Source organism: Macaca mulatta, chromosome 6 (genome assembly GCF_049350105.2).
Source record: "Macaca mulatta isolate MMU2019108-1 chromosome 6, T2T-MMU8v2.0, whole genome shotgun sequence".
NCBI classification, from domain to species: Eukaryota; Metazoa; Chordata; class Mammalia; order Primates; family Cercopithecidae; genus Macaca; species Macaca mulatta.
In genome coordinates this window covers 188,820,055-188,839,886 of record NC_133411.1, presented here as the reverse complement: position 1 = coordinate 188,839,886, position 19,832 = coordinate 188,820,055, and the positions used below count along the sequence as shown (strand labels likewise).

The window sequence follows — 19,832 nt, the reverse complement described above, 5'->3', positions numbered from 1 at the left end:
ACCCAGGAGGTGGAAATTGCAGTGAGCTGAAATCACGTCACTGCACTCCAGCCTGGGCGACAGCAAGACTCCGACTTGGGGGGGGGAAAAAAAAAAAAAAAAAAGAAAAAAGAAAAAAAAAATCTAGGTACAGTGGCACATGCCTGTAGTTCCAGCTACTTGGGAGGCTGAAGCAGAAGGATCACTTGAGCCCACGAGATCAAGACAGCTGTACCATTGCACTCCAACCCAGTTGACGGACCGTTTCACAAACAAGAGAATTCTAGGCTGAAAAGCCTTTTTAACTGATTTTTTTTTTTTTTTTTGACACGGAGTCTCACTCTGTCGCCCAGGCTGGAGTGCAGTGGCCGGATCTCAGCTCACTGCAAGCTCCGCCTCCCGGGTTCCCGCCATTCTCCTGCCTCAGCCTCCCGAGTAGCTGGGACTACAGACGCCCGCCACTAGGCCTGGCTAGTTTTTTTGTATTTTTTAGTAGAGACGGGGTTTCACCGTGTTAGCCAGGATGGTCTCGATCTCCTGACCTCGTGATCCGCCCGTCTTGGCCTCCCAAAGTGCTGGGATTACAGGCTTGAGCCACCACGCCCAGCTTTAACTGATTTTTTTGAGTCATCAGTTGTTCCACTGTCTCCTAGCTTTTCATGATTGTTTGCTCTTTGTATTCCCAAGTATTTACAATAACCTAAAATTTTAGAAGCCCCTCTTTATCCTCAGGGTTCTGACGCTGGACAGCGATAAGCTTTGCTGTGGGGTCTTTCTCAGTCATTGTCAGGGCCGCTTTCAATCTAGAAGATAAGGTCCTCATTGCCAAGAAACTATCTTGCATTTTTTTTGTTGTTTTCTGTTGTTTTTTTGTTTTGAGACAAGGTCTGTTCTGTTGCCCAGGATGGAGTGCAGTGGTACAATCTAGGCTTGTTGCACCCTCTGCCTCCCAGGCTCAAGCCATCCCCAACCTCAGCCTCCCGAGTAGCTGGGGCCATAAGTACACAACTCCAGGCCCAGCTAATGTTTGTAGTGTTTGTAGACACAGGGAGAGGGGAACGGTGTCTCCCTATGTTGCCAAGGCTGGTCTCAAACTCGTGAGCTCAAGTTATCTGCCCGCCTTGGTCTCCCAAAGTGTTGGGATTACAGGCATGAGCCACCGTGCCTGGCGCCAAGAAACTACCTTGCATTCCATGTTCATTTCCTCCTTTCAGTTTTCTATTCTTTCTGGAATTCCTACTCATCCTATATGGGGCTTCTAGACTTGTTCCTACACTAGTTTTTTCTCTCCTTCTATCTCTGTTCTGCTTTTGGAATATCTCCTTGAGATAATATTAGAATCTAAGCCTTCTTTTGAAGTTTTTTTTCTATTTACATTTTTTAATTTCAAGAACTTTCTTATTCTATTCCCTTTGTTATCCTTTTTATAGTATCCTGTTCCTTTTTCACACAGACAATACTCTTTTGTATCTCACTGAGGGCATTAACATTCTTTTCCCTTTAAGCCCTTTTCTCCCATGTGTGGGGCCTTTCCTCAGATGGCTGGTGATCCAAGGCTGTCTGATCCCACTGAAACACTAAGAAAAGGTTGATAGGAAGCCTTCTGTGAGGCCAGCGCCATCACCAACTTCTCCTCTGCAGGGTGACTGGGGGCCTGGCAGGCAGGAGCTGTAGGACGCTTCTCTGGGGGCATTCAGCCTCCCTCAGCAGGGACTCCCCATCTCCTGCCTGGCCAGGGAACTGACTGCTGGGCCCATTGCTCATTCAGGATGTCCAGTTTCAGGCTGGTGCCGCACCCTGCCCTGTGTCTCTGCTATCCCATGCTGAAGCTTCCCTGGGTCAGGTGCTCTTGGAATTAAACATGAGGTCTCCTTCAGTTGTTGGCAAGAGCTGTCATCTGGTCAAGTGGGCCCTGAAGTCTCTGACACTTACTAGAGGTTCTCAACCCTCCCCCCTTGTTCCTGTCCCCCATCACTCCCACCTCTTGCCTTTCCTGGTACCTGAACAGATGGTCTTGCTTCTCACCAGGATGCCCTGTTCTGGCACACAGATTTCTGAAGCTTCCCTCAGCAGGTTGCCATCCTCCCTCCATTTCCATCTTCCAAAATCTAATCACATCTTGGTCTTTCTTTGTCTATGGTGTTTTCTTTTTTGTGTAAGCCCTTTCCTGTTATTTCAGTAGAGTGTAAGCGGGAAGCAGAGGTAAAAGCAGGCTTAACTACAAGTACCTCCATCTATAAATTGTTTTTCTCCTTTATTCTTCCCAACGTGTGATTATGAAAAGGTTGAAGCTGCCGGGCACAGTGGCTCATGCCTGTAATCCCAGCACTTTGGGAGGCCAAGGCGGGCGGATCACCTGAGGTCAGGAGTTCGAGACCAGCCTGACCAACGTGGAGAAACCCCGTCTCTAGTAGAAATACAAAATTAGCTGAGTGTGGTGGCGCATGCCCGTAATCCCAGCTACTCAGGAGGCTGAGGCATGAGAATCGCTTGAACCCAGAGGCGGAGGCTGCAATGAGCCAAGATTGCACCATTGCACTCCAGCCTAGGCAACAAGAGCAAAAGTCTGTCTCAAAAAAAAAAAAAGAAAAAGAAAAAAGGTTGAAACAAACAGAAAAGTTGAAAGAACAGTACAATCAACACCCACATGCTTTTTAAATGGGTGAGTAATGAGACTTGTCTGTAAACAGATCAGAGAAATTACAGAATTAGGATTTCTCCAACTTGATGATGAAAGCCTGAAATTTCAGGGCTTATAAGAAGACTGCCTATGGAGTAGCCATTCTTGTATTCCTTTACTTTCTTAAGAAACTTGCTTTCACTTTAAAAAAAAAACAAAAAAAAGTGGATGATGCTTCGTGCCCTGCTGCCCCATAAAGCCTCTGCGTGTGGGTGTGTTTATCAAAGATATCGTGGCCAGGAGGGGCCCTGTGGCTTCATGTCAATGCATCTCGGGGCCTGCAGCCTCCTAGCCAGGAGTAGCCTGGGTCCCAGTGGTGGCTCCCTCAGCGGGTTCTCACCGCCCCACCAAAAGGCCTTGGCACTTCACATGAAAGCCGCCGCTTACCCCACACACACTGCCACTGGGAGGCGGCTGTTGACTCATTCCCCTTTGGGCCCTGCTCTGGGAACAGTCCCTTCTAGGCAGTTAACCTGAGTCATGCGGCTTATAGTTCTTCATAAAGAAAGGAAAGAAACTAGCCCTAACTTCTGTAACAGTCTAAGTCACTCTGCGACTGGCTCTCCTCAGCTGAAACCTCTCAGTCTATTTTACTAAAATCTTCCTTGTTTGTAGAGCCGCAGGCTCCTCCCTGGTTAGGAGAAAGCAATTCTACCCACTTTGAGCCTTTAGCTTTTAGTGCTCAAAGACATCTGAGCACTTGCAAGATGATTCCTGTCTGTGCCAAGTGGGGCGTCCAGTTCAGTTCTGACGCCGAGATGCTGCACCAGCACAGGCGGGTCTTGAGACAGTGTGACCCCAAGCACCTGGGCAGCCTCCCAGACAGATCCCAGGCCCCACCAACACCCACTTACCACAACCAAAACAGGTAAGGTCTGGGGATCTGCACTCTCTTAAAGTCTCCACCTGAACCTACACTTGCTTCTGTGACTTCCCAGGATGTCTCCTCCTTTGTTCTTTGAGTGAAGGACTCTTGTTCGAACCTCCAAATTCACCTGCAATTTTTCTGACCTTTACTATGCCCAGAGTGAGTTGCAGGATTGAGGCACAGCCTATCTCTCAGTCATGATCTCAGTGCTCCACTGTTCTACCCTCCTTCGAAGGCATTAAGAATACTGATTCTAGGCTGGGCACGGTGGCTCACACCGGTAATCCCAGCACTTTGGGAGGCCGAGGCGGGTGGATCACGAGGTCAGGAGTTCGAGACCAGCCTGGCCAACATAGTGACACCCCGTCTCTACTAAAAATACAAAAATTAGCCTGGCGTGGTGGCGGGCATCTGTAATCCCAGCTACTCTGGAGGCTGAGGCAGGAGAATCGCTTGAACCCAGGAGGCGGAGGTTGCAGCAAGCCGAGATCACATCATTGCACTCCAGCCTGGGCTACAAGGGCAAAACTCCATCTCAAAAAACAAACAAAAAAACCAGAATAGCGATTCTTCTTTCCTATTCTCTGACTTCGCCTCTAAACTCTAGTACAGAAGCCATATGTGTTTGGGCTGTTTAGTACAGCAGCAATGCCAAGATGTCACTGCTGCCTCAAAGTGGAATGAGCAAGGCCGGGCGCAGTGGCTCACGCCTGTAATCCCAGCACTTTGGGAGCCCAAGGCGGGTGGATCACGAGGTCAGGAGTCAAGACCAGCCTGGCCAATGTGGCGAAACCCCGTCTCTACCAAAAAAAATACAAAAATTAGCTGGGCGTGGTGGTGGGTACCTGTAATCCCAGTTACCCAGGAGGCTGAAGCAGGGGAATCGCTTGAACCCAGGAGGTGGAGGTTGCAGTGAGCAGAGATCGCGCCACTGCACTCCAGCCTCGGCGACAGAGCAATACTCCATCTCAAAAAAAAAAAAAAACCTGGAATGAGCAGAGTTGGAGCAGATGGCAGTCATGCCCTGTAGCCACAGGAGGCAGCAGGCAGGGTTCGGATGCCCCTCCTGGCAGCATTCTCTCAGACACTGAACACAACCTTTGGACAGACTGACACAGCCTGCCACTGCAGTCGCAAAAACAAGCTCACTCTTCTAGAGAGATGCAAGTGTCCCAGCGATCCATCTGCCATCACGGATCCACCGTCATCTTGAACTAGAAGTTGGCTTCATTCACTGATTCTTACTGCCGCGTGCCTAACCCTGCAGCACCCACCCCAGACCCTTAGCCAGACACAAGCACTTTCTAAAGCCCAGCGGGGAGGGGTCTCAGAGCCTGAGCTCATGCCTGGGGTCAGGTGGCACCACTCTGGGGGTACACATTGGGGTTTGCCCACCCCAGCAGACCCACTGTGCAACCTGAGGCACCAGAACTGGCTGTCACCCAGAGTACCTGCCTCCACCTTCTCCCCGCTCTGATGCAGGCCCAGCGCCCAGAAGCACTGGAAAGGTTTGGGGGTTGTAAACTAAAAGAAGGAAAAGATAAATAGCATCTCTACTACTACCCAGGTCCTCAAAAGTCCAAATCCCAAGGCCTGGCTTAGGGGAAAATGCAGACTATTGTTCACCCAAAGGAGGCCAGTCAGAGGTGACAGGCAAGCCCTACAGCCAGACCCTGGTGACCCTGCCTCACTGGGACTGTCCCAACCAAATGCTGATTCTACTTCACTCCATGTAGAAAGCTTGAGAATTCTGTCAGGGAATTCAACCGTGAGTGAGTTGCCTGTGGTCCAGGATTTAGTAAAGGTTGACTTGAGGCAACAAACCCTCACCAGTGTCAAGGGCATGTCAATTACCCATTTCTCTGCGGTATTCCCGGTGAAAGTGACAAAGTGCAGGCTGAGTTAGGCAAGCGCTGGGCAAGGAGGTGCACTCACCCAGAGGGCTAAGGGCGGCTGCCACGCTCTCCCCCACGTTCTTCAGGAAATTCACACTGGGATCCTCCGATGGACCAGCAGCTTTGATTTTTACAAAGATAAGATAAAGATATCTTTAATGCCTTGGATACCTGTCACCTTCTTGCCAAGGTCCCTGTGTTCCTGGGTGACCTTTAACCCAGACGCCTTGTCCAGGGGCCCACTCAGCATCCCCCTTCTCCTCCCTCCCACTCTGCACCCCCTGGCCCTGCACCGAGAGCCTCTCCTCTCTCGCACGCCGTTCCCCCTCATCTGCGACCCTGGTGCTCAGCAACCCCACACAGGCTCAGGCTCGGTACACTGTGAATATTGATCACATCCTTGAGTAAATATTTACTCAAAGTCAAGCAAACATCCCCATCTTTGTCCCAGAGGGTGGGGTGATTCACAGGACACAGTAACATTAATAAAATCAGAATCCAAAAATCTAGACTACAAAGCTAAGGGTAAGTCTTTAACTTACAACTATGTTTAAAAGGACTTGAGAAACTTGGGCTCTGATCTTCGACAACCATCACAAAAGAGAACAAAGTGCATCAGAAACTCTGGGCTGGAAGGGCCTCCCTGCCTGCACCTCACGGCACCTGGACAGGGCAGCCTCCTGAGGGGGAAGGGCTATGCAGGTGAATTTGTGGCTTCAGGCACTCACACCTCAGTTTCCCTGTTTGGGAAATGCAGAGAATACTCCCCACTTTGCAGGTTCTTGTGCGATTGTAGGACACCAGGAAGGTGGGGAGGTATCTTGCCTTGCACACAGGCTTTGCACAAGGGCTCTGCGCACAGGCTGCCTGACTACTGTCACCATTCAGAAGCCGGTTCCAATGCAAGCCTCACCTGATTCCACCGTGGGACCAGGGCGGGCATCCCCTGCACGAGGTGGACGTGGGCTCCAGTTTCCTGGTGGGCCCATTTCCCATCCTGGCCACCCGAAGTGCCCGTGTTTCAGCTTCCGGAGCCAGCGGCTGTGCGAGAAGCCCTGGGGGAGGAATTAGCAGAGGGGCAGGCAGTGAGCGGGTCAAGGTTCCTGCCACCCTGAGCCCACCCCAGGCCTGCCCAGAGGGCCTGCTCACCTCAGACAGGTGCCCGAAGGGGCTGGGGAACGCGAGCTTGGTGTGTCCCTGGTGCAAGCCCTTTCCCTCACAGACGCTACACAAGTCGTAGTCTGGACAGACGCTGCACTTGTAGCGGGTTCCTACCACGGGCCCGTTGCAGCCATCACAGATCACATTGGGGTGCACCATGTTGCGGGGCGCCTCCTGAGCACACGGTGGGCGGTGGTCCCGCCGGCACTCTTTTTTCTCTGCAGGAAGGGCAGAGAGAGCTGCTAGGGTGCGGCCCCCTAAAGTGCTCCCCCTCTATCATCACTGTGGGGCTGTCACTGCCAGCAAGGCCCCTGGAACTGCTCCCCAGCATGGAGTCCACACAGAATTCAGCTGCTTAGGTGAGGGCGGCAGAGCAACCAAGAACCTGCTAGGAGGTTCCCAGTCCCTGTGTCTGTTACCTGGGAACCGTGGCCCAGGCAGCAGAGCAGCAGCAAGGAGCCCGGGCTGCATGACTTGGGCCTTGCTCTTCACCCAAGCACCGCGGCAGCAGACCCCATACCTAGGGTGAACACGGACTCCTCTTTCTCAGGTCAGGTCAGGTCAGGCACAGCACTTAGTATGTCTTTTTTTTTTTTTTTTGACACAGAGTCTCACGCTGTCACCTAGGCTGGAGTGCAGTCGTGATCTGCAGTCGTGGAGTGCAGAGTGATTTCGGCTCGCGGCAACCTCTGCTCTCCAGGTTTAAGCGATTCTGGTCTCAGCCTCTTGAGTAGCTGGGACTAGAAGCACACGCCACCACAGCCAGCTAATTTTTGTATTTTTAGTAAAGACAAGGTTTCACCATGTTGGCCAGGCTGGTCTTAAACTCCTGACCTCAGGTGATCTGCCCGCCTCGGCCTCCCAAAGTGCTGGGATTACAGGCGTGAGCCACCACACCTGGCCTACGTCCCTGTCTTAAACAGCCCTCAAATTACTGACCCCTTCATTGGTGGAACATCAAGCCCTGTTTTTCACTCAGCAGGGAACTGAGTACACGCTGAGCTGGCTTCAGGCAGCCCCTTACCTTTAATGTAGATTCGGAAGATGTCATCCTTCACGTAGGACATGGCCATTGTCAATTCCTCGTCACTGGAAAAGGCAACCAAGTCCCCGTCCTCATCTAGATTGTTTAAAAGACAGCACATGAGCACCCAGAGGTTCTCAGCTGGACATAAGCTGCTGGAATGGGCTGAGACCAGTATGAAAGGGACGCTCACAGGGCTATAAACTGGAGCACACCCACTTGAGCAACGGAGGGCAGGAGTGAGAGGCAAGACTGCCCCCTTGCTCTGGCACCTCCTGGAAGGTGAGTGCTCCAACCTGGCCCTGGACCACAGCCACACGCAGCGGGTGGAGGGCCCTGGACCACAGGGGCAACAGCAGCTTCGGCTGCTGCACTTATTTAGACTCGGGCCAGCTTCCTCTTCAGAAACGTGCCACCTCCTTCCACATCCGACCAGGCCCATGTCCATCTTCAACTGTGGGAGATCCCTGCCTGTGACCTGCTTCTGAGGGGCCCAGCCCCACAAAGGCCTTAGACTTCTAGTGGCTTGGGAGTAAAGGAGACGAGGGCATCTGTCTACTTCCTTCCCTAACAAAGCTAAAAATCATGTATTTGTATGTAGTCTCCAGCTGTGACAGATACATGTGAGCTCACAGGGCTTTAAAGCACAACCGTGCAGACTAAACCACACCATCCACTGTGTGAACAGGTGTGGCACCCAAAGATGCAAACAGCCCAAATGTCTGTCAACTAATGAACAGGTAAAACACAGCCCATCCATACAACAGAATATTATTCCTCCAAAAAAACCGAAGTACTGATGTGTGCCACAACATTGAACACACTACACTAAGTGAAAGAAGACTCCATTGTATGATTCTATTTACATGAAATGCCCAGGATTGCAAGAGGAATAGATACAGAAAGGAGGTGAGTGGTTGCTGGGGGCATGTGGATGGGGGGTGATAAAAGGTACGTATGGCGTTTATAAGGTGATGAAAAGCTCTCAGGTTCAATATGGTCCACAAACCTATGAAAATGGTGAAAACCACTGACTTGTACACTAAATGGGTGAACCCTTATGTCAGTTACAGCTCAGTATCACAATTTTTTTTTTTTAAGAACAGGAGAGGGCCTGGCAGGCTGGCAGCACTCCAGAGGGCGGTCCTAGCACTACCCGCTCCCAGGGGCCGGCCTTGGCCACCTCCCTAACCCCACCCCCAGCAGCCACTGGTCACACCAGCGCAGCAGGAAACAGTTGCTGGGCTTCTGTGCCCACACCAACACTTCTGAAGAACGTTCTCGTCCTGTCCCTCTCTCCACTTGCCAGTGGGATAACCTCTGCGCTCGACCCGGCCTGGAGCGTTCCTCCCGGAATCAGTGCCCTCCTCCCAGGCGCTGTCGCGCGCTCGCGAGTCCCCCGCACCCCCGCGCTTGTTTACCCGCGTCACTCCCTCCCCTCCGCCGGCGCTCCCCGGGCTCCTCCGGGCCATTATCTGAACCCACCACCTGGCGCAGCAAGATGTCAGTGTAACCCGAGTGCCCGCCTGACCACCCACTTCCCGCGGAGAGCCAGAGTTCGCCCCGGCGCGTCCTGGCCAAAACCCCCAACGGCGCGGGGGGTGGGGGGTCTGACGCTCGCAGGCTCGAGCCCCCGGCCCGCAGGGCTCCACCGCCCCAAGGGACCACCGCTAAACAGCGGGTCCCGGCCTTGGTCACCACTCCCGTCACCAGGCTGGCACCCAAGGCCGAACTGGGACCCATGCAGGCCACCGCCATCCAGGGAGCAGCCAGAGCAGACCCCTCACGGCCCACCAGGCGTCGCCGAGAAGCGGGAGGGCAGCCACCCGCGGCAGGAGGCCGAACCCGGCCTGCGTCACCGCCCCCGCCCTGCCCGGCCCGCTCACCGCGGTAGTGCGCCTGGAAGCCGCCGGGCCGCAGCGCGGGGAACAGGGCGGCCACCCGGCTCAGCAGCCGCTCGCAGGGCCCCGGACCTGCCGCGTCCTCGGCTTCCGCCTCCGGCTCGGGGCTGAAGCAGAAGCTGAAGCGGCGGATCTCGCGCGCCGCGTCCTCCTTGCCCAGCAGGTAGGCCTTCACGGTGAGCGACGCCATAGTGAGGGCGAGCTGCGGAAAACTGGCCGTCCGGGTCGCGGCCGACGCGCGGCTTTTGTAGCGAGCGCGGAGGCCCCGCCCCGCCTCGAGAGGGGGCGGAGTCTGTCGCGCCCTCCCAGCCTCAGCCACGGCCGTCGCGGCGCGAGAGCCGCCCTGCAGAGGCCCCTTCACTACTCACCCCTTCCCCGCTACCCCTCGCTCCAGGTCTCCCGGCCCCTCATTGCTGACCCCTCTCTTCACTACCCCAGTGCACCAAGGACCCCAAGAAACCGGCCCTGGCACTCACATAGGCCTGGGCTAAAGCCTCTGCACCTGGGATCAGGGGACTGTCCAGCCCCTCGCCCCTCCCAGGCTTGGGCCTGGTCATGACTCAGCAATATCCTCCGTTGGGGGTACCCAGTGCAGGGAGAGCTGACACAGCCCCCATATCAGGAGGCTGCTAGGTCGCCCAGTGGGCACTGCTGGCCAGAACAAGCTGGCTCTCAGGGTGCTGTTCCGACCCTGCCATGGTCAGCCTCCAGCGGGGGCAGCCCTCTTACAGCGCATGGCACCCTCGCTGATGGCCCCTAACTGGGTTGAGGGACGGACCCCGACTCTGGCCTGAGCAGCAGAGAAGTTCCCAGTGTAATAGGAGTGGAGCTGAGAGGTGCTGAGGACCACCTAAGGTCTCCTGAGTGTCAGTGGTCGCCAAATGTGCACTGTGGCCCAAGCGACTCCTTACGGGTGCCTCAATTCAGCGGGCAGTGCCCATGGCCCTGTGGGGGCTCAGGTCCGTCGGCCTTGTGGGCAGCCAAGGGGGTCAGGCAACAGCCTCCTCAGCTAGGAATGAAGAAACTCTACTTTATGCCACCAAAGTAACTGTCCGCCAGAACTGGGGCAAGGAGAGGGGCAGGACGGGTGGTCACCCTCCGGAGCCTCCCAGGCAAGGTCCTGTGAGTGGGAGGTCAGGACCTGCTGGGTCCAACTCATGCCATTTCAGGCTAGGGCTTGCAGGAGTTGGAGAAACGTCCCAGCGGGGGAAACCCAAACCGAGGGAAGAGAGGCTGGTTGGGGCCGGTCAGGTGCTCAGGTGATGTGTGGGTGTGTGCACAGCAGGGGCTGGCCCACAGGTGTGAACGATCCTTCCGGGAGATCTCCGCCGCGGGCAAGTCTTCCACCCTGCCCAGAGCAGCACCCTCTGTGGGGAGGGCTCAGGCCTCTCCCTGCATCCAGAGGGGGACAGTGGAAAGTGCCCCAGGGCCTGCTGGAGCCGGCCTTGCAGACAGGGGCAGGGGACACAGAGGGGCGTGCTGGCAGAGGCTGCGGCCTACAGACAGGTGCTGGCCAAGCGTGAGTCAGCAGCCCAGGCGCCTGAGAGCCACGTGGCCCCCGCCGAGGGCCGGCCTTCCTGCCCCAGCCCCTGGCTATGGCTCAGTCTGAGCAGGGTGAGGAACACAAGGAAAGCCCTCTGGCTCTGGGAACATAGCTTTGAGCTCCCCCAAGAAGGAGCTCCTTTGCCTTCTCGCCATTTGGCCCCGTTCGGGATCGTGGGAAGTTTCCGCGGGGGCTGGGGGCAGGTGAAGAGACTCGGGGGTGGGGAAGAAGGAAGCACAGAAGTGGTGTCCTTGGGAAGCTGGGGTGGAGACCCCGGCTCAGGCCCTTCCCCGCACGCCTTGCAGCCCCAGCGGCAGCCCTGCCCCCATGCGAGGCCGAGGCCTCCCGGAGGTAAACAAGCCGCGGCGGGAACCCCCTGGCAGGGCCCTCCCTCCCGCCGCGGAGGTCAGGTGGTCTGGCCGGCAGTGAGTCAGCGTCCCATGACTGCTGTCGTAATAGGGGGATCCCCGGCCCCTGCTGCCACCCATCTCAGTGACCTCTTACCTGGAGGCTGGGCTGGGCAGTGGCTCCGGGGTCACTGTGAGTCCCCTGAGCAGGAAGAGCGTGCAGCGGCCGGAGCCAACCAGACCCTGTCCCCCTTCTCCCGTCTGACTCCTTCCCCTTTCCCAATGCAGTCCCACCCCGCAAGCTCCCCGCGTCCATTGGCCCCCTTCCCGCCCTCCAGGGCCCCCTTCCCACCCTCCAGGGCCCGGCGTGTATGCCCAGGGAAAGCTCGGCAGCTGAGTTGGAGACCCACTATGGACCAGCCTCTCATTTCCTCATCTTTCAAATGGGGCTGAAGTGGGAGGACTTGCGCTGCCTTACCAGGGGATGGCCCATGAGTGTGCGCGTTGTTTAGATGCTTTTGGGGCTGTACGCTGGGGGGTCAGGGCAGGGCAGAGACTGCAGGCGGCCTGAGGTGAAAGAGTGGGGAGGGCAGGAGAGGCCTGAGCCAAGCGCCCAGTGGTCCCAGGAGACCAGGCGGTTGGCCACAGGGGTGGTCTGGTTCTGTCTGTTGCTGCCCCACGTGTTGTAACCATCTCCTCAGTTCCCCCTTCCCCCTTCCCAAATAATCCCATACCTTGGCAGTGGCATTCCCAGGTTCCCTTCTTTTCTTTGGGGTGTGGAGTCAAGTGTCCGCGTGGGTGCTGGGGCAGCCAGAGACAGGGCCACTGAGGGATTCAGGCTGCACTGCTCTGGGCCATCTTTAGGGAGATTGACAATCACAGAGGACACAGTGCCTCCAGGCCCAGCCCTAGGCCCAGGGGATGAGTCCTCTACGGAGGTCCTGGTCCGTGAGGGGACCTCCAGGCCTTGTGCACTGCAGCCACTCGCTTCCACTCAGCCCTCCCTACCATCTTCCAAATCATGCCAGCTCATTCTACCTGGTGACTTTCCCTGGCTCTCCCTCTGGTCCGAAACCCTTTCCCCTCCTGCCCTGCAAGGCAACTTCCCACCCTAAATGTCCGCTCCTCAGTGGGGCCTTCCTTGACCACTCCCTAGGAAAAATCCCCAGGCACTGGACATCACTTTTTTTTTTTCTTTTTTTTTTTTTTTTGAGACAGTCTCACTCTGTCACCCAGGCTGAAGTGCAGTGGCATGATCCTGGCTCACTGCAACCTTTGCCTCCCAGGTTCAAGCAATTCTTCTGCTCCTGCCTCAGCCTCCCAAATAGCTAGGATTACAGGTGCCCGCAACCAAGCCTTGCTAATTTTTGTATTTTTAGTAGAGACAGGTTTCACTGTGTTGGCCAGGATGGTCTTGAACTCCTGACCTCAAGTGATCCGTCCACCTCGGCCTCCCAAAGTGCTGGCACTGCAGGCTGAGCCACCCGCCAGGCCAGACATCACCCCCTTTTAGCCCTTTCAGACAAGCCCAAAGCCCAGGCAAGAGGTGTTGGGGCCATGGGAGGGGGCACGCCCAAAGGGGTTCGCAAAGATCTTTCTGAAAGAAAAGGAGTTCAAGTCATGGACTGACATGGTTAGAGAATTCGGTGATGCCAAGTTGTCAGGCGTGAGAACCGCAGGGACCCTCTCCTACTGGAAGGCCAGAGCTACAGAAAGACATCCCCCTGACTGTCGGAATTTCTCCAAATAATTTCAAATATAGCCTGCCTGGGGACGGGGCGAGTCCCTGGGCCCTCAGGGGCACCGAGGGGTCGCCCATGTGGGGGGACATTGCCACATGGGGGCGGCCCTCGCCAACCGCGGAGTGGGGAAAAGGGGGAGGGATGGAGGAGGAAGCCCGGCCGGAGTGGGGAAAACGGGGAGGGATGGAGGACGAAGCCTGGCCGCGTCTGAACGCACAACGCGGAGCGGGAACCACAGCCCTGGTCCCCAGAAAGCGTGCGCGGCCCGGGGCAGAACCTGCTGGGGTTCCAGCTCCGGCGCAAGGGACGTGGGGTCACTGGAAGACGGGAAATGGGCCGCCGGTGGGGAGGAGACTGGACCCGACCCCGGCCCGCCCCACCCGAGTGGCGACGCCAGCGCTGCCCCCAGGCGTGTCCCGGCCCCCGGCGCGGCTCCGGCCCAACCGAGCACGCCCGCGGGCGCTTCCCCTGCCCCGGGCAGGAAGCCTCCCACCCGCGTCGGAAGTGGCCTGCCCGGGGCCACCGGCCTGCAAGTCCCCGTGTTCTCGAGGTCCCTGCCTCGTTGTCCCGCGCACTGTGGCCGGCGGGAGGGGCTGAGAGGAGGGTTGTGCTGGGACCTAAGGCCCCGCCCCCTCGCCAGCCTCTCCCTTCCTCGGTCACCCGGTGGCCGGAGACCCAGGGGCATTGCTGGGGTACCCCAAAGCATAGGGTTAGCCTGAGTGTGGAAGGTCCTGAAAAGGCAGGAGGGGGCGACAAGGAGTAGGGAGGGTGGCTGGGGGAAGACGGCAAAGTGACCCCGGAAGGGTCCAGGCGCCCCAAGCCCATCGAAGACTGGAGGCCCTCAGTGAGGCCTGGGGGGACTGTGGGAAAAGCAGCTCAAGAGGAATCTGGAGCGAGGTGGGGGAGAGGTCAGCATGGCCTTCTCTAGGAGCGCCAGCCCCAGACAGAGCGGTGACAGGCTACATCAGGGGTACCCCATCTATCCTGAATTGGCCAGGAGTGTGGGATCCCGTGGAGGGGCTGTCCCCAGAGCAGGAGCAATGGCCCTCTCCCTCCCCTCCACTTGCTCCCCTCGAAAACCTTCTGGAAGAGGCTGGGCGCAGTGGCTCACGCCTGTAATCCCAGCACTGGCAGGCCAAGGTGGGCAGATCATGAGGTCAGGAGTTCGAGACCAGCCTGGCCAACAGAGTGAAACCCTGTCTCTACTAAAAATGCAAAAAATTAGCTGGGCGTGGTGGCAGGTGCCTGTAGTCCCAGCTAGTCGGGAGGCTGAGGCAAGAGAATCGCTTGAGCCTCAGAGGCGGAGGTTGCAGTGAGCTGGAATGGTGCCACTGCACTCCAGCCTGGGTGTCTCAAAAAAACAAAACAAAGAAAAGAAAACCTTCTGGAAGAATTATCTAACTTTGAGGATCTAACCCTTCTTGCTCCCAAGGCTTCCTAGCAGGGCCTGCACCCCAGGGCGGGTACTTACTGCAGTCCCTCACCTCCACCTCTGCATACCCACAGCCCAGTGCCCGCTCTTCCCCCTCAGCCTCCCGACCAGACTCAGCTCTTCAACCTCCCTGGAGTCCCTGTGCACCCACTGTGTTCTGTGCCTGTCCCTGCCCTGTGTGGGCTCAGGTAGCTTTGTGGGGTGTGCCCCATGTGTCCCATGTGTTATAACCCTGATGGTCTGGAGCAGAAGGCGTGGGGTCATCTGTGGATAAAGGCGTGGGGTCATCTGTGGATAAAGGGTGGTATTCAAGCAGGGTCCCCACCTGTGTTAGGCCACCACGTACTTTTGCGTACAGGTAGGGTGAGGTAAACCTACGACCCAAGCTTGGCCACCTAGAGCATTGTAGCACCCTGGGTCAGGGTTGACATGTGACCCATGCTGGTGGATGAAATGCACACTAGGGCCATCTGCAAGCAGGAGCCTTGGGGAGGGGGGAATCCTGAGCAGATCAAAGCTTGATCTCAGTATCTGACTCCTGGATCCAGGCTGGCCTAATGCTGGATTATCAAACGGCTTAAGCCAGTTGACTGTGGTTTTGGTCAGTTGTGTCCAGGAGTAGTGACCCATGCCGTACACCCCACACCTGCACCAGGTTTTCCTTTCTTTCTTTTTTGTTTTTTCAAGACAGAGTCTTGCTCTGTTGCCCAGGCTGGAGTACAGTGGCTTGATCTCTGCTCACTGCAACCTCCACCTCCTGAGTTCAAGCAATTACGGTGCCTCAGCCTCCCAAGTAGCTGGGATTACAGGTGCCCATCACCACATCCCGCTAATTTTTATATTTTTAGTAGAGATGGGGTTTCACCATTTGGCCAGGCTGGTCTTGAACTCTTGGCCTCAAGTTATCCACCCACCTCAGCCTCCCAAAGTACTGGGATTGTGAGCTGCCATACCCGGCCTGCTCTAGGGTTCCTGATGGCAGTCATGGTCACAATGCAAGCCAGAAATGGTCACTAACAGGCCAGGGTCCAGTACAGGCATGCTGTCTGGGGAGTTGGGACCCCTCCTCTAAACAGTTGCAAGTTTACATTGTAGTAAGAGGCGGAAGAGGGGGTTGGGATGTCCTTCACGTGAGGCCGATGGCGCCTGCCTGCTGCGAAGCTGGGGGTGCAGTGGGGCAGGTATAGTCTCTTTGCCTCATTTTCCCCTGCGTGCCCAGACATCTCCTGGACTGCCCACACCATCAAGCTCTGGACTTCAGAGCACGTCTGTGACCACCGGTGAGAAACTGTTACAACAGTTGCACAAATACCCAAAAGCTCTATGAACCAGAGCATGGTGTGGCCTGGTGTTGGCCATACAGATCCCAGTGAATTGTTGCACGGGCATGGGCTTCTCTGCACAGAGTGGGAACTGCAAGTCGCTTATTGGTACAGCAAGAACCAAAACACATGAGCTAGAATATTCTGTAGTTTATCCTATAGAGAAAACAACCGAACTTAAATCTACTAATATTTCACTTAAAATATGGTTTCAGTAGATGAGAGACTTATACACAAACCACATCCTCAGGACCCAGAAAAAAAATTACTTTGACTAAAGAAGCCATAATCACTGAAAGGAGGCAGTTTCAGCAGTTACCCTGAAGGACTGATGGCAAGAACGGTATCTTCAAATGCTAACAAAGGCCAAGCCCTGGAATGGGGCACACATAGATGAGATGTTAAAAATGAAGCATCAGTGGCTCCCACAAGGGGAGGCATACGAACTCCGCTGGTGGCTGCAGCAGCCTTTGCAGTGAATTGATAATGAATGTGTGTAGACAAGTACCCCACGTCTCTCCAAGCTGGCAATATATTTATTTTAAAACTATAAACATGTTTTAAGTAGAATTTTTAAAAAGTAGGCTGATATTGGCTGGGTGCGGTAGCTCACACCTGTGATCACTTTGGGAGGCCAAGGCGGGCAGATCACAAGGTCAGGAGATCGAGACCATCCTGGCTAACATGGTGAAACCCCGTCTCTACTAAAAATACAAAAAATTGGCTGGGCACGGTGGCTCACGCCTGTAATCCCAGCACTTTGGGAGGCCGAGACGGGTGGATCATGAGGTCAGGAGATCAAGACCATCCTGGCTAACATGGTGAAACCCCGTCTCTACTAAAAAATACCAAAAAAATATTAGCCGGGCGTGGTGGTGGGTGCCTGTGGTCCCAGCTACTTGGGAGGCTGAGGCAGGAGAATGGCATGAACACGGGAGGCGGAGCTTGCAGTGAGCCAAGATCACACCACTGCACTCCAGCCTGGGTGGCAGAGCAAGACTCTGTCTCAAAAAAAAAAAAATACAAAAAATACAAAAAATTAGCCGGGCGTGGTGGCGGACGCCTGTAGTCCTAGCTACTCAGGAGGTCGAGGCAGGAGAATGGCGTGAACCCAGGAGGTGGAGCTTGCAGTGAGCTGAGATCGCGCCACTGCACTCCAGCCTGGGCGACAAGAGCAAGACTCCGTCTCGAAAATAAAAAAAAGTAGGCTAATATAAGACAGTGACTTTAGATCAAAACAAAGAGATGCATGGCATCTAAATAAAAGGGATCATCTGAAATTAGTGTTGTTTGAAATGACTGTCTAATATTGGAGATTCCAGTATTTATAAATTTAACAATTTTTTAAAAAGAAATTATTCTTCTTAATGTTTATTTTAAATTTGGGGTACATAAGCAGGTTGTTATTCTGGTAAACTTGTGTCGTGGGAGTTTGTTGTACACACTATTTTATCACCCAGGTATGAAGCCTGGTGCCCATTATTATTTTTCCTGCTCCTCTCCCTGCTTCCGTCCTCCACCTTCAATGGGCCCCAATGTCTGTTGCTCCCCTCTTTGTGTCCATGTGTTCTCACCATTCAGCTCCAGCTTATAAGTGAGAACATGTAGTATTTGCTTTTCTATTCCTGCATTAGTTTGCTAAGAATAATGGCGCCCAGCTCCATCTATGTTCCTGCAAAAGACATAATCTTGTTCTTTTTTATGGCTGCATAGTATACCGTGGTATATATGTACCACGTTTTCTTTATCCAGTCTACCATTAAAGAACATTTAGGTTGAAAAAATAAAAACACACACACATTTGTGATATAGAAACACCTGATTATTATTATTATTGAGATGGAGTCTTGCTCTGTCGCCCAGCCTAGAGTGCAGTGGCCTGATCTCGGCTCACTGCAAGCTCTGCCTCCCGGATTCAATCGACTCTCCTCCCTCAGTCTCCCAAGTAGCTGGGATTGCAGGTGCCCACCACCATGCCTGGCTAATTTTTCTATTTTTAGTAGAGATGGGGTTTCACCATCTTGGCTAGGCTGGTCTCGAACTCCTGACCTGGTGATCCACCTGCCTTGGCCTCCCAAAGTGCTGGGATTACAGGTGTGAGCCACTGTGCCCAGCCTTTTTTTTTTTTTTTTTCTTTTTTTTTTTTGAGACGGAGTCTGGCTCTGCCACCCAGGCTGGAGTGCAGTGGCCGGATCTCAGCTCACTGCAAGCTCCGCCTCCCGGATTTACACCATTCTCCTGCCTCAGCCTCCCGAGTAGCTGGGACTACAGGCGCCCGCCACCTCGCCCGGCTAGTTTTTTGTATTTTTTTAGTAGAGACGGGGTTTCACCGTGTTACCCAGGATGGTCTTGATCTCCTGACCTCGTGATCCGCCCGCCTCGGCCTCCCAAAGTGCTGGGATTACAGGCTTGAGCCACCGCGCCCGGCCTTTTTTTTTTTCTGAGACAGGGTCTCACTCTGTCGCCCAGGCTGGAGTGCAGTGACACAAACATGGCTCACTGCAACCTCTGCTTCCCAGCCTCAAGCCTCCAGAGTAGCAGGACTACAGGCTAGTTTTTGTAGAGCCAGGGTTTTGCCATGTTGCCCAGGCTGGTCTCGAACTCCTGGACTCAAGTGATCCTCCTGCCTAGGACTCCCAGAGTGCTGGGATTATAGGCCTGAGCCACTGTACCCAGCCATGATTCTTTATTAATAAACTCATTAAATTATGAGATCTAGAGGCAGGACAAATAAGTACCAGAAATCTGAAGTTACTGCTGTGAGTGGAACCACTATTTTGAGGTGTCTGCAACACCTACTGATTTCTGTCTTGACAGTCAGAGCTACTGTTAATTCTGGTGGATTTTGCTACTTCCATTCATAACTGAAGGACATACCAAGTATTAGCTCCTGGACCTCCCCAATTCTGGGTCCCTGGACCACAGGCTAAGAACGGAAGGAGTGGACACCTCCAAGGGCTGTCCCAGAAAATATTCAGGAAGACAAAGTGGGCTGAGGGTTGGCAAGTAATCCCAAAACAAATAGGCACTTACATCATGTGGTAAGAACAAAGGCAAGGCCCCCGGGCTAGGGTTTGGACAGCAACTGGACTTTTGTGCTCCGTTTGGCTGTAGGCAGTGGCAGTCCTCAGGCACACTCCTAGCACAGGGTGACAGGCAGAACTCACCTGTCTGGAAGTGCCTGAGGGAGTCTGGGCTGCAGGCAGGCCCAGAGAGCAGCAGAAAATGGGAAGAGAGCCAGACAATGCGGGTCCCTGTTTCAAAGGGAGAAAGGTGGGGTGGAGAGGTTACAGCCAGGGTCAGGATCAAGGGTCATGGTGCTGGGACACCAGGTTCACCCCACCTCATCCCAGATCTTCCTACCCTGAAGCCACTGAGTGTAGAGGGGGAGGGGACTCAAAAGAGCTTCCCAAACTTGGTCACCAATAGACCATTTCCTTCATTTTTACTGGTTTAATACTTTTAATATTTTTCCTTAAATCAACGCACTTTTATGTGTGTGTGTGTGTATTTTGAGACAGGGTCTCACTCTGTTGCCCAGGCTTGAGTGCAATGGCATGATCTTGGCTCACTGGAGCCTCAACCTCCTGGGATCAAGCGATCCTCCCACCTCAGCCGCCCAAGTAGTTGGGACTACACAGGCATATACCACTATGCCTGGCTAATTTTTTTTTTTGTATTTTGGGGTTTTATTCTGTTTTTTGTAGAGACAGGGTCTCACTATGTTGCTCAGGCTGGTCTTGAACTCCTGGGCTCAAGGGATCCTTTTGCCTCAGCCTTTTACCAGTTTGCATGGGAGGAGGGAGGCCAAAGCCCGGCTGGTAAAAACTTTCCCCTTTTGCCAGCATGTTGGGGTTCTGGGTTCCCTTCCCGAACCCAATCCTAAGCCAACCAATTTAAGGTTTGGGAAATTAACTTTTCCCAGTTTGGAGGATGCA

The 19,832-nt window shown here is 54.6% G+C and overlaps 1 protein-coding gene across 7 annotated transcripts in view; it reads right to left on the bottom strand.

Moving 5' to 3' along the window:
- SQSTM1 (sequestosome 1) overlaps window positions 1–19,832 on the bottom strand; it is a 39,347-nt gene that overhangs the window by 4,712 nt on the left and 14,803 nt on the right. For 6 of the 7 annotated variants that reach the window (XM_078004048.1, XM_015141573.3, XM_015141574.3 and 3 more), the window contains 4 exons: window positions 7,608–7,703; window positions 6,572–6,801; window positions 6,336–6,477; window positions 5,463–5,543 (listed from right to left, as the gene is read on the bottom strand). In XM_078004048.1, coding sequence (XP_077860174.1) covers window positions 5,463–5,543; window positions 6,336–6,477; window positions 6,572–6,801; window positions 7,608–7,656 — 502 coding nt within the window. In that variant the 5' untranslated portion in view covers window positions 7,657–7,703. 7 annotated transcript variants of the gene reach the window in all.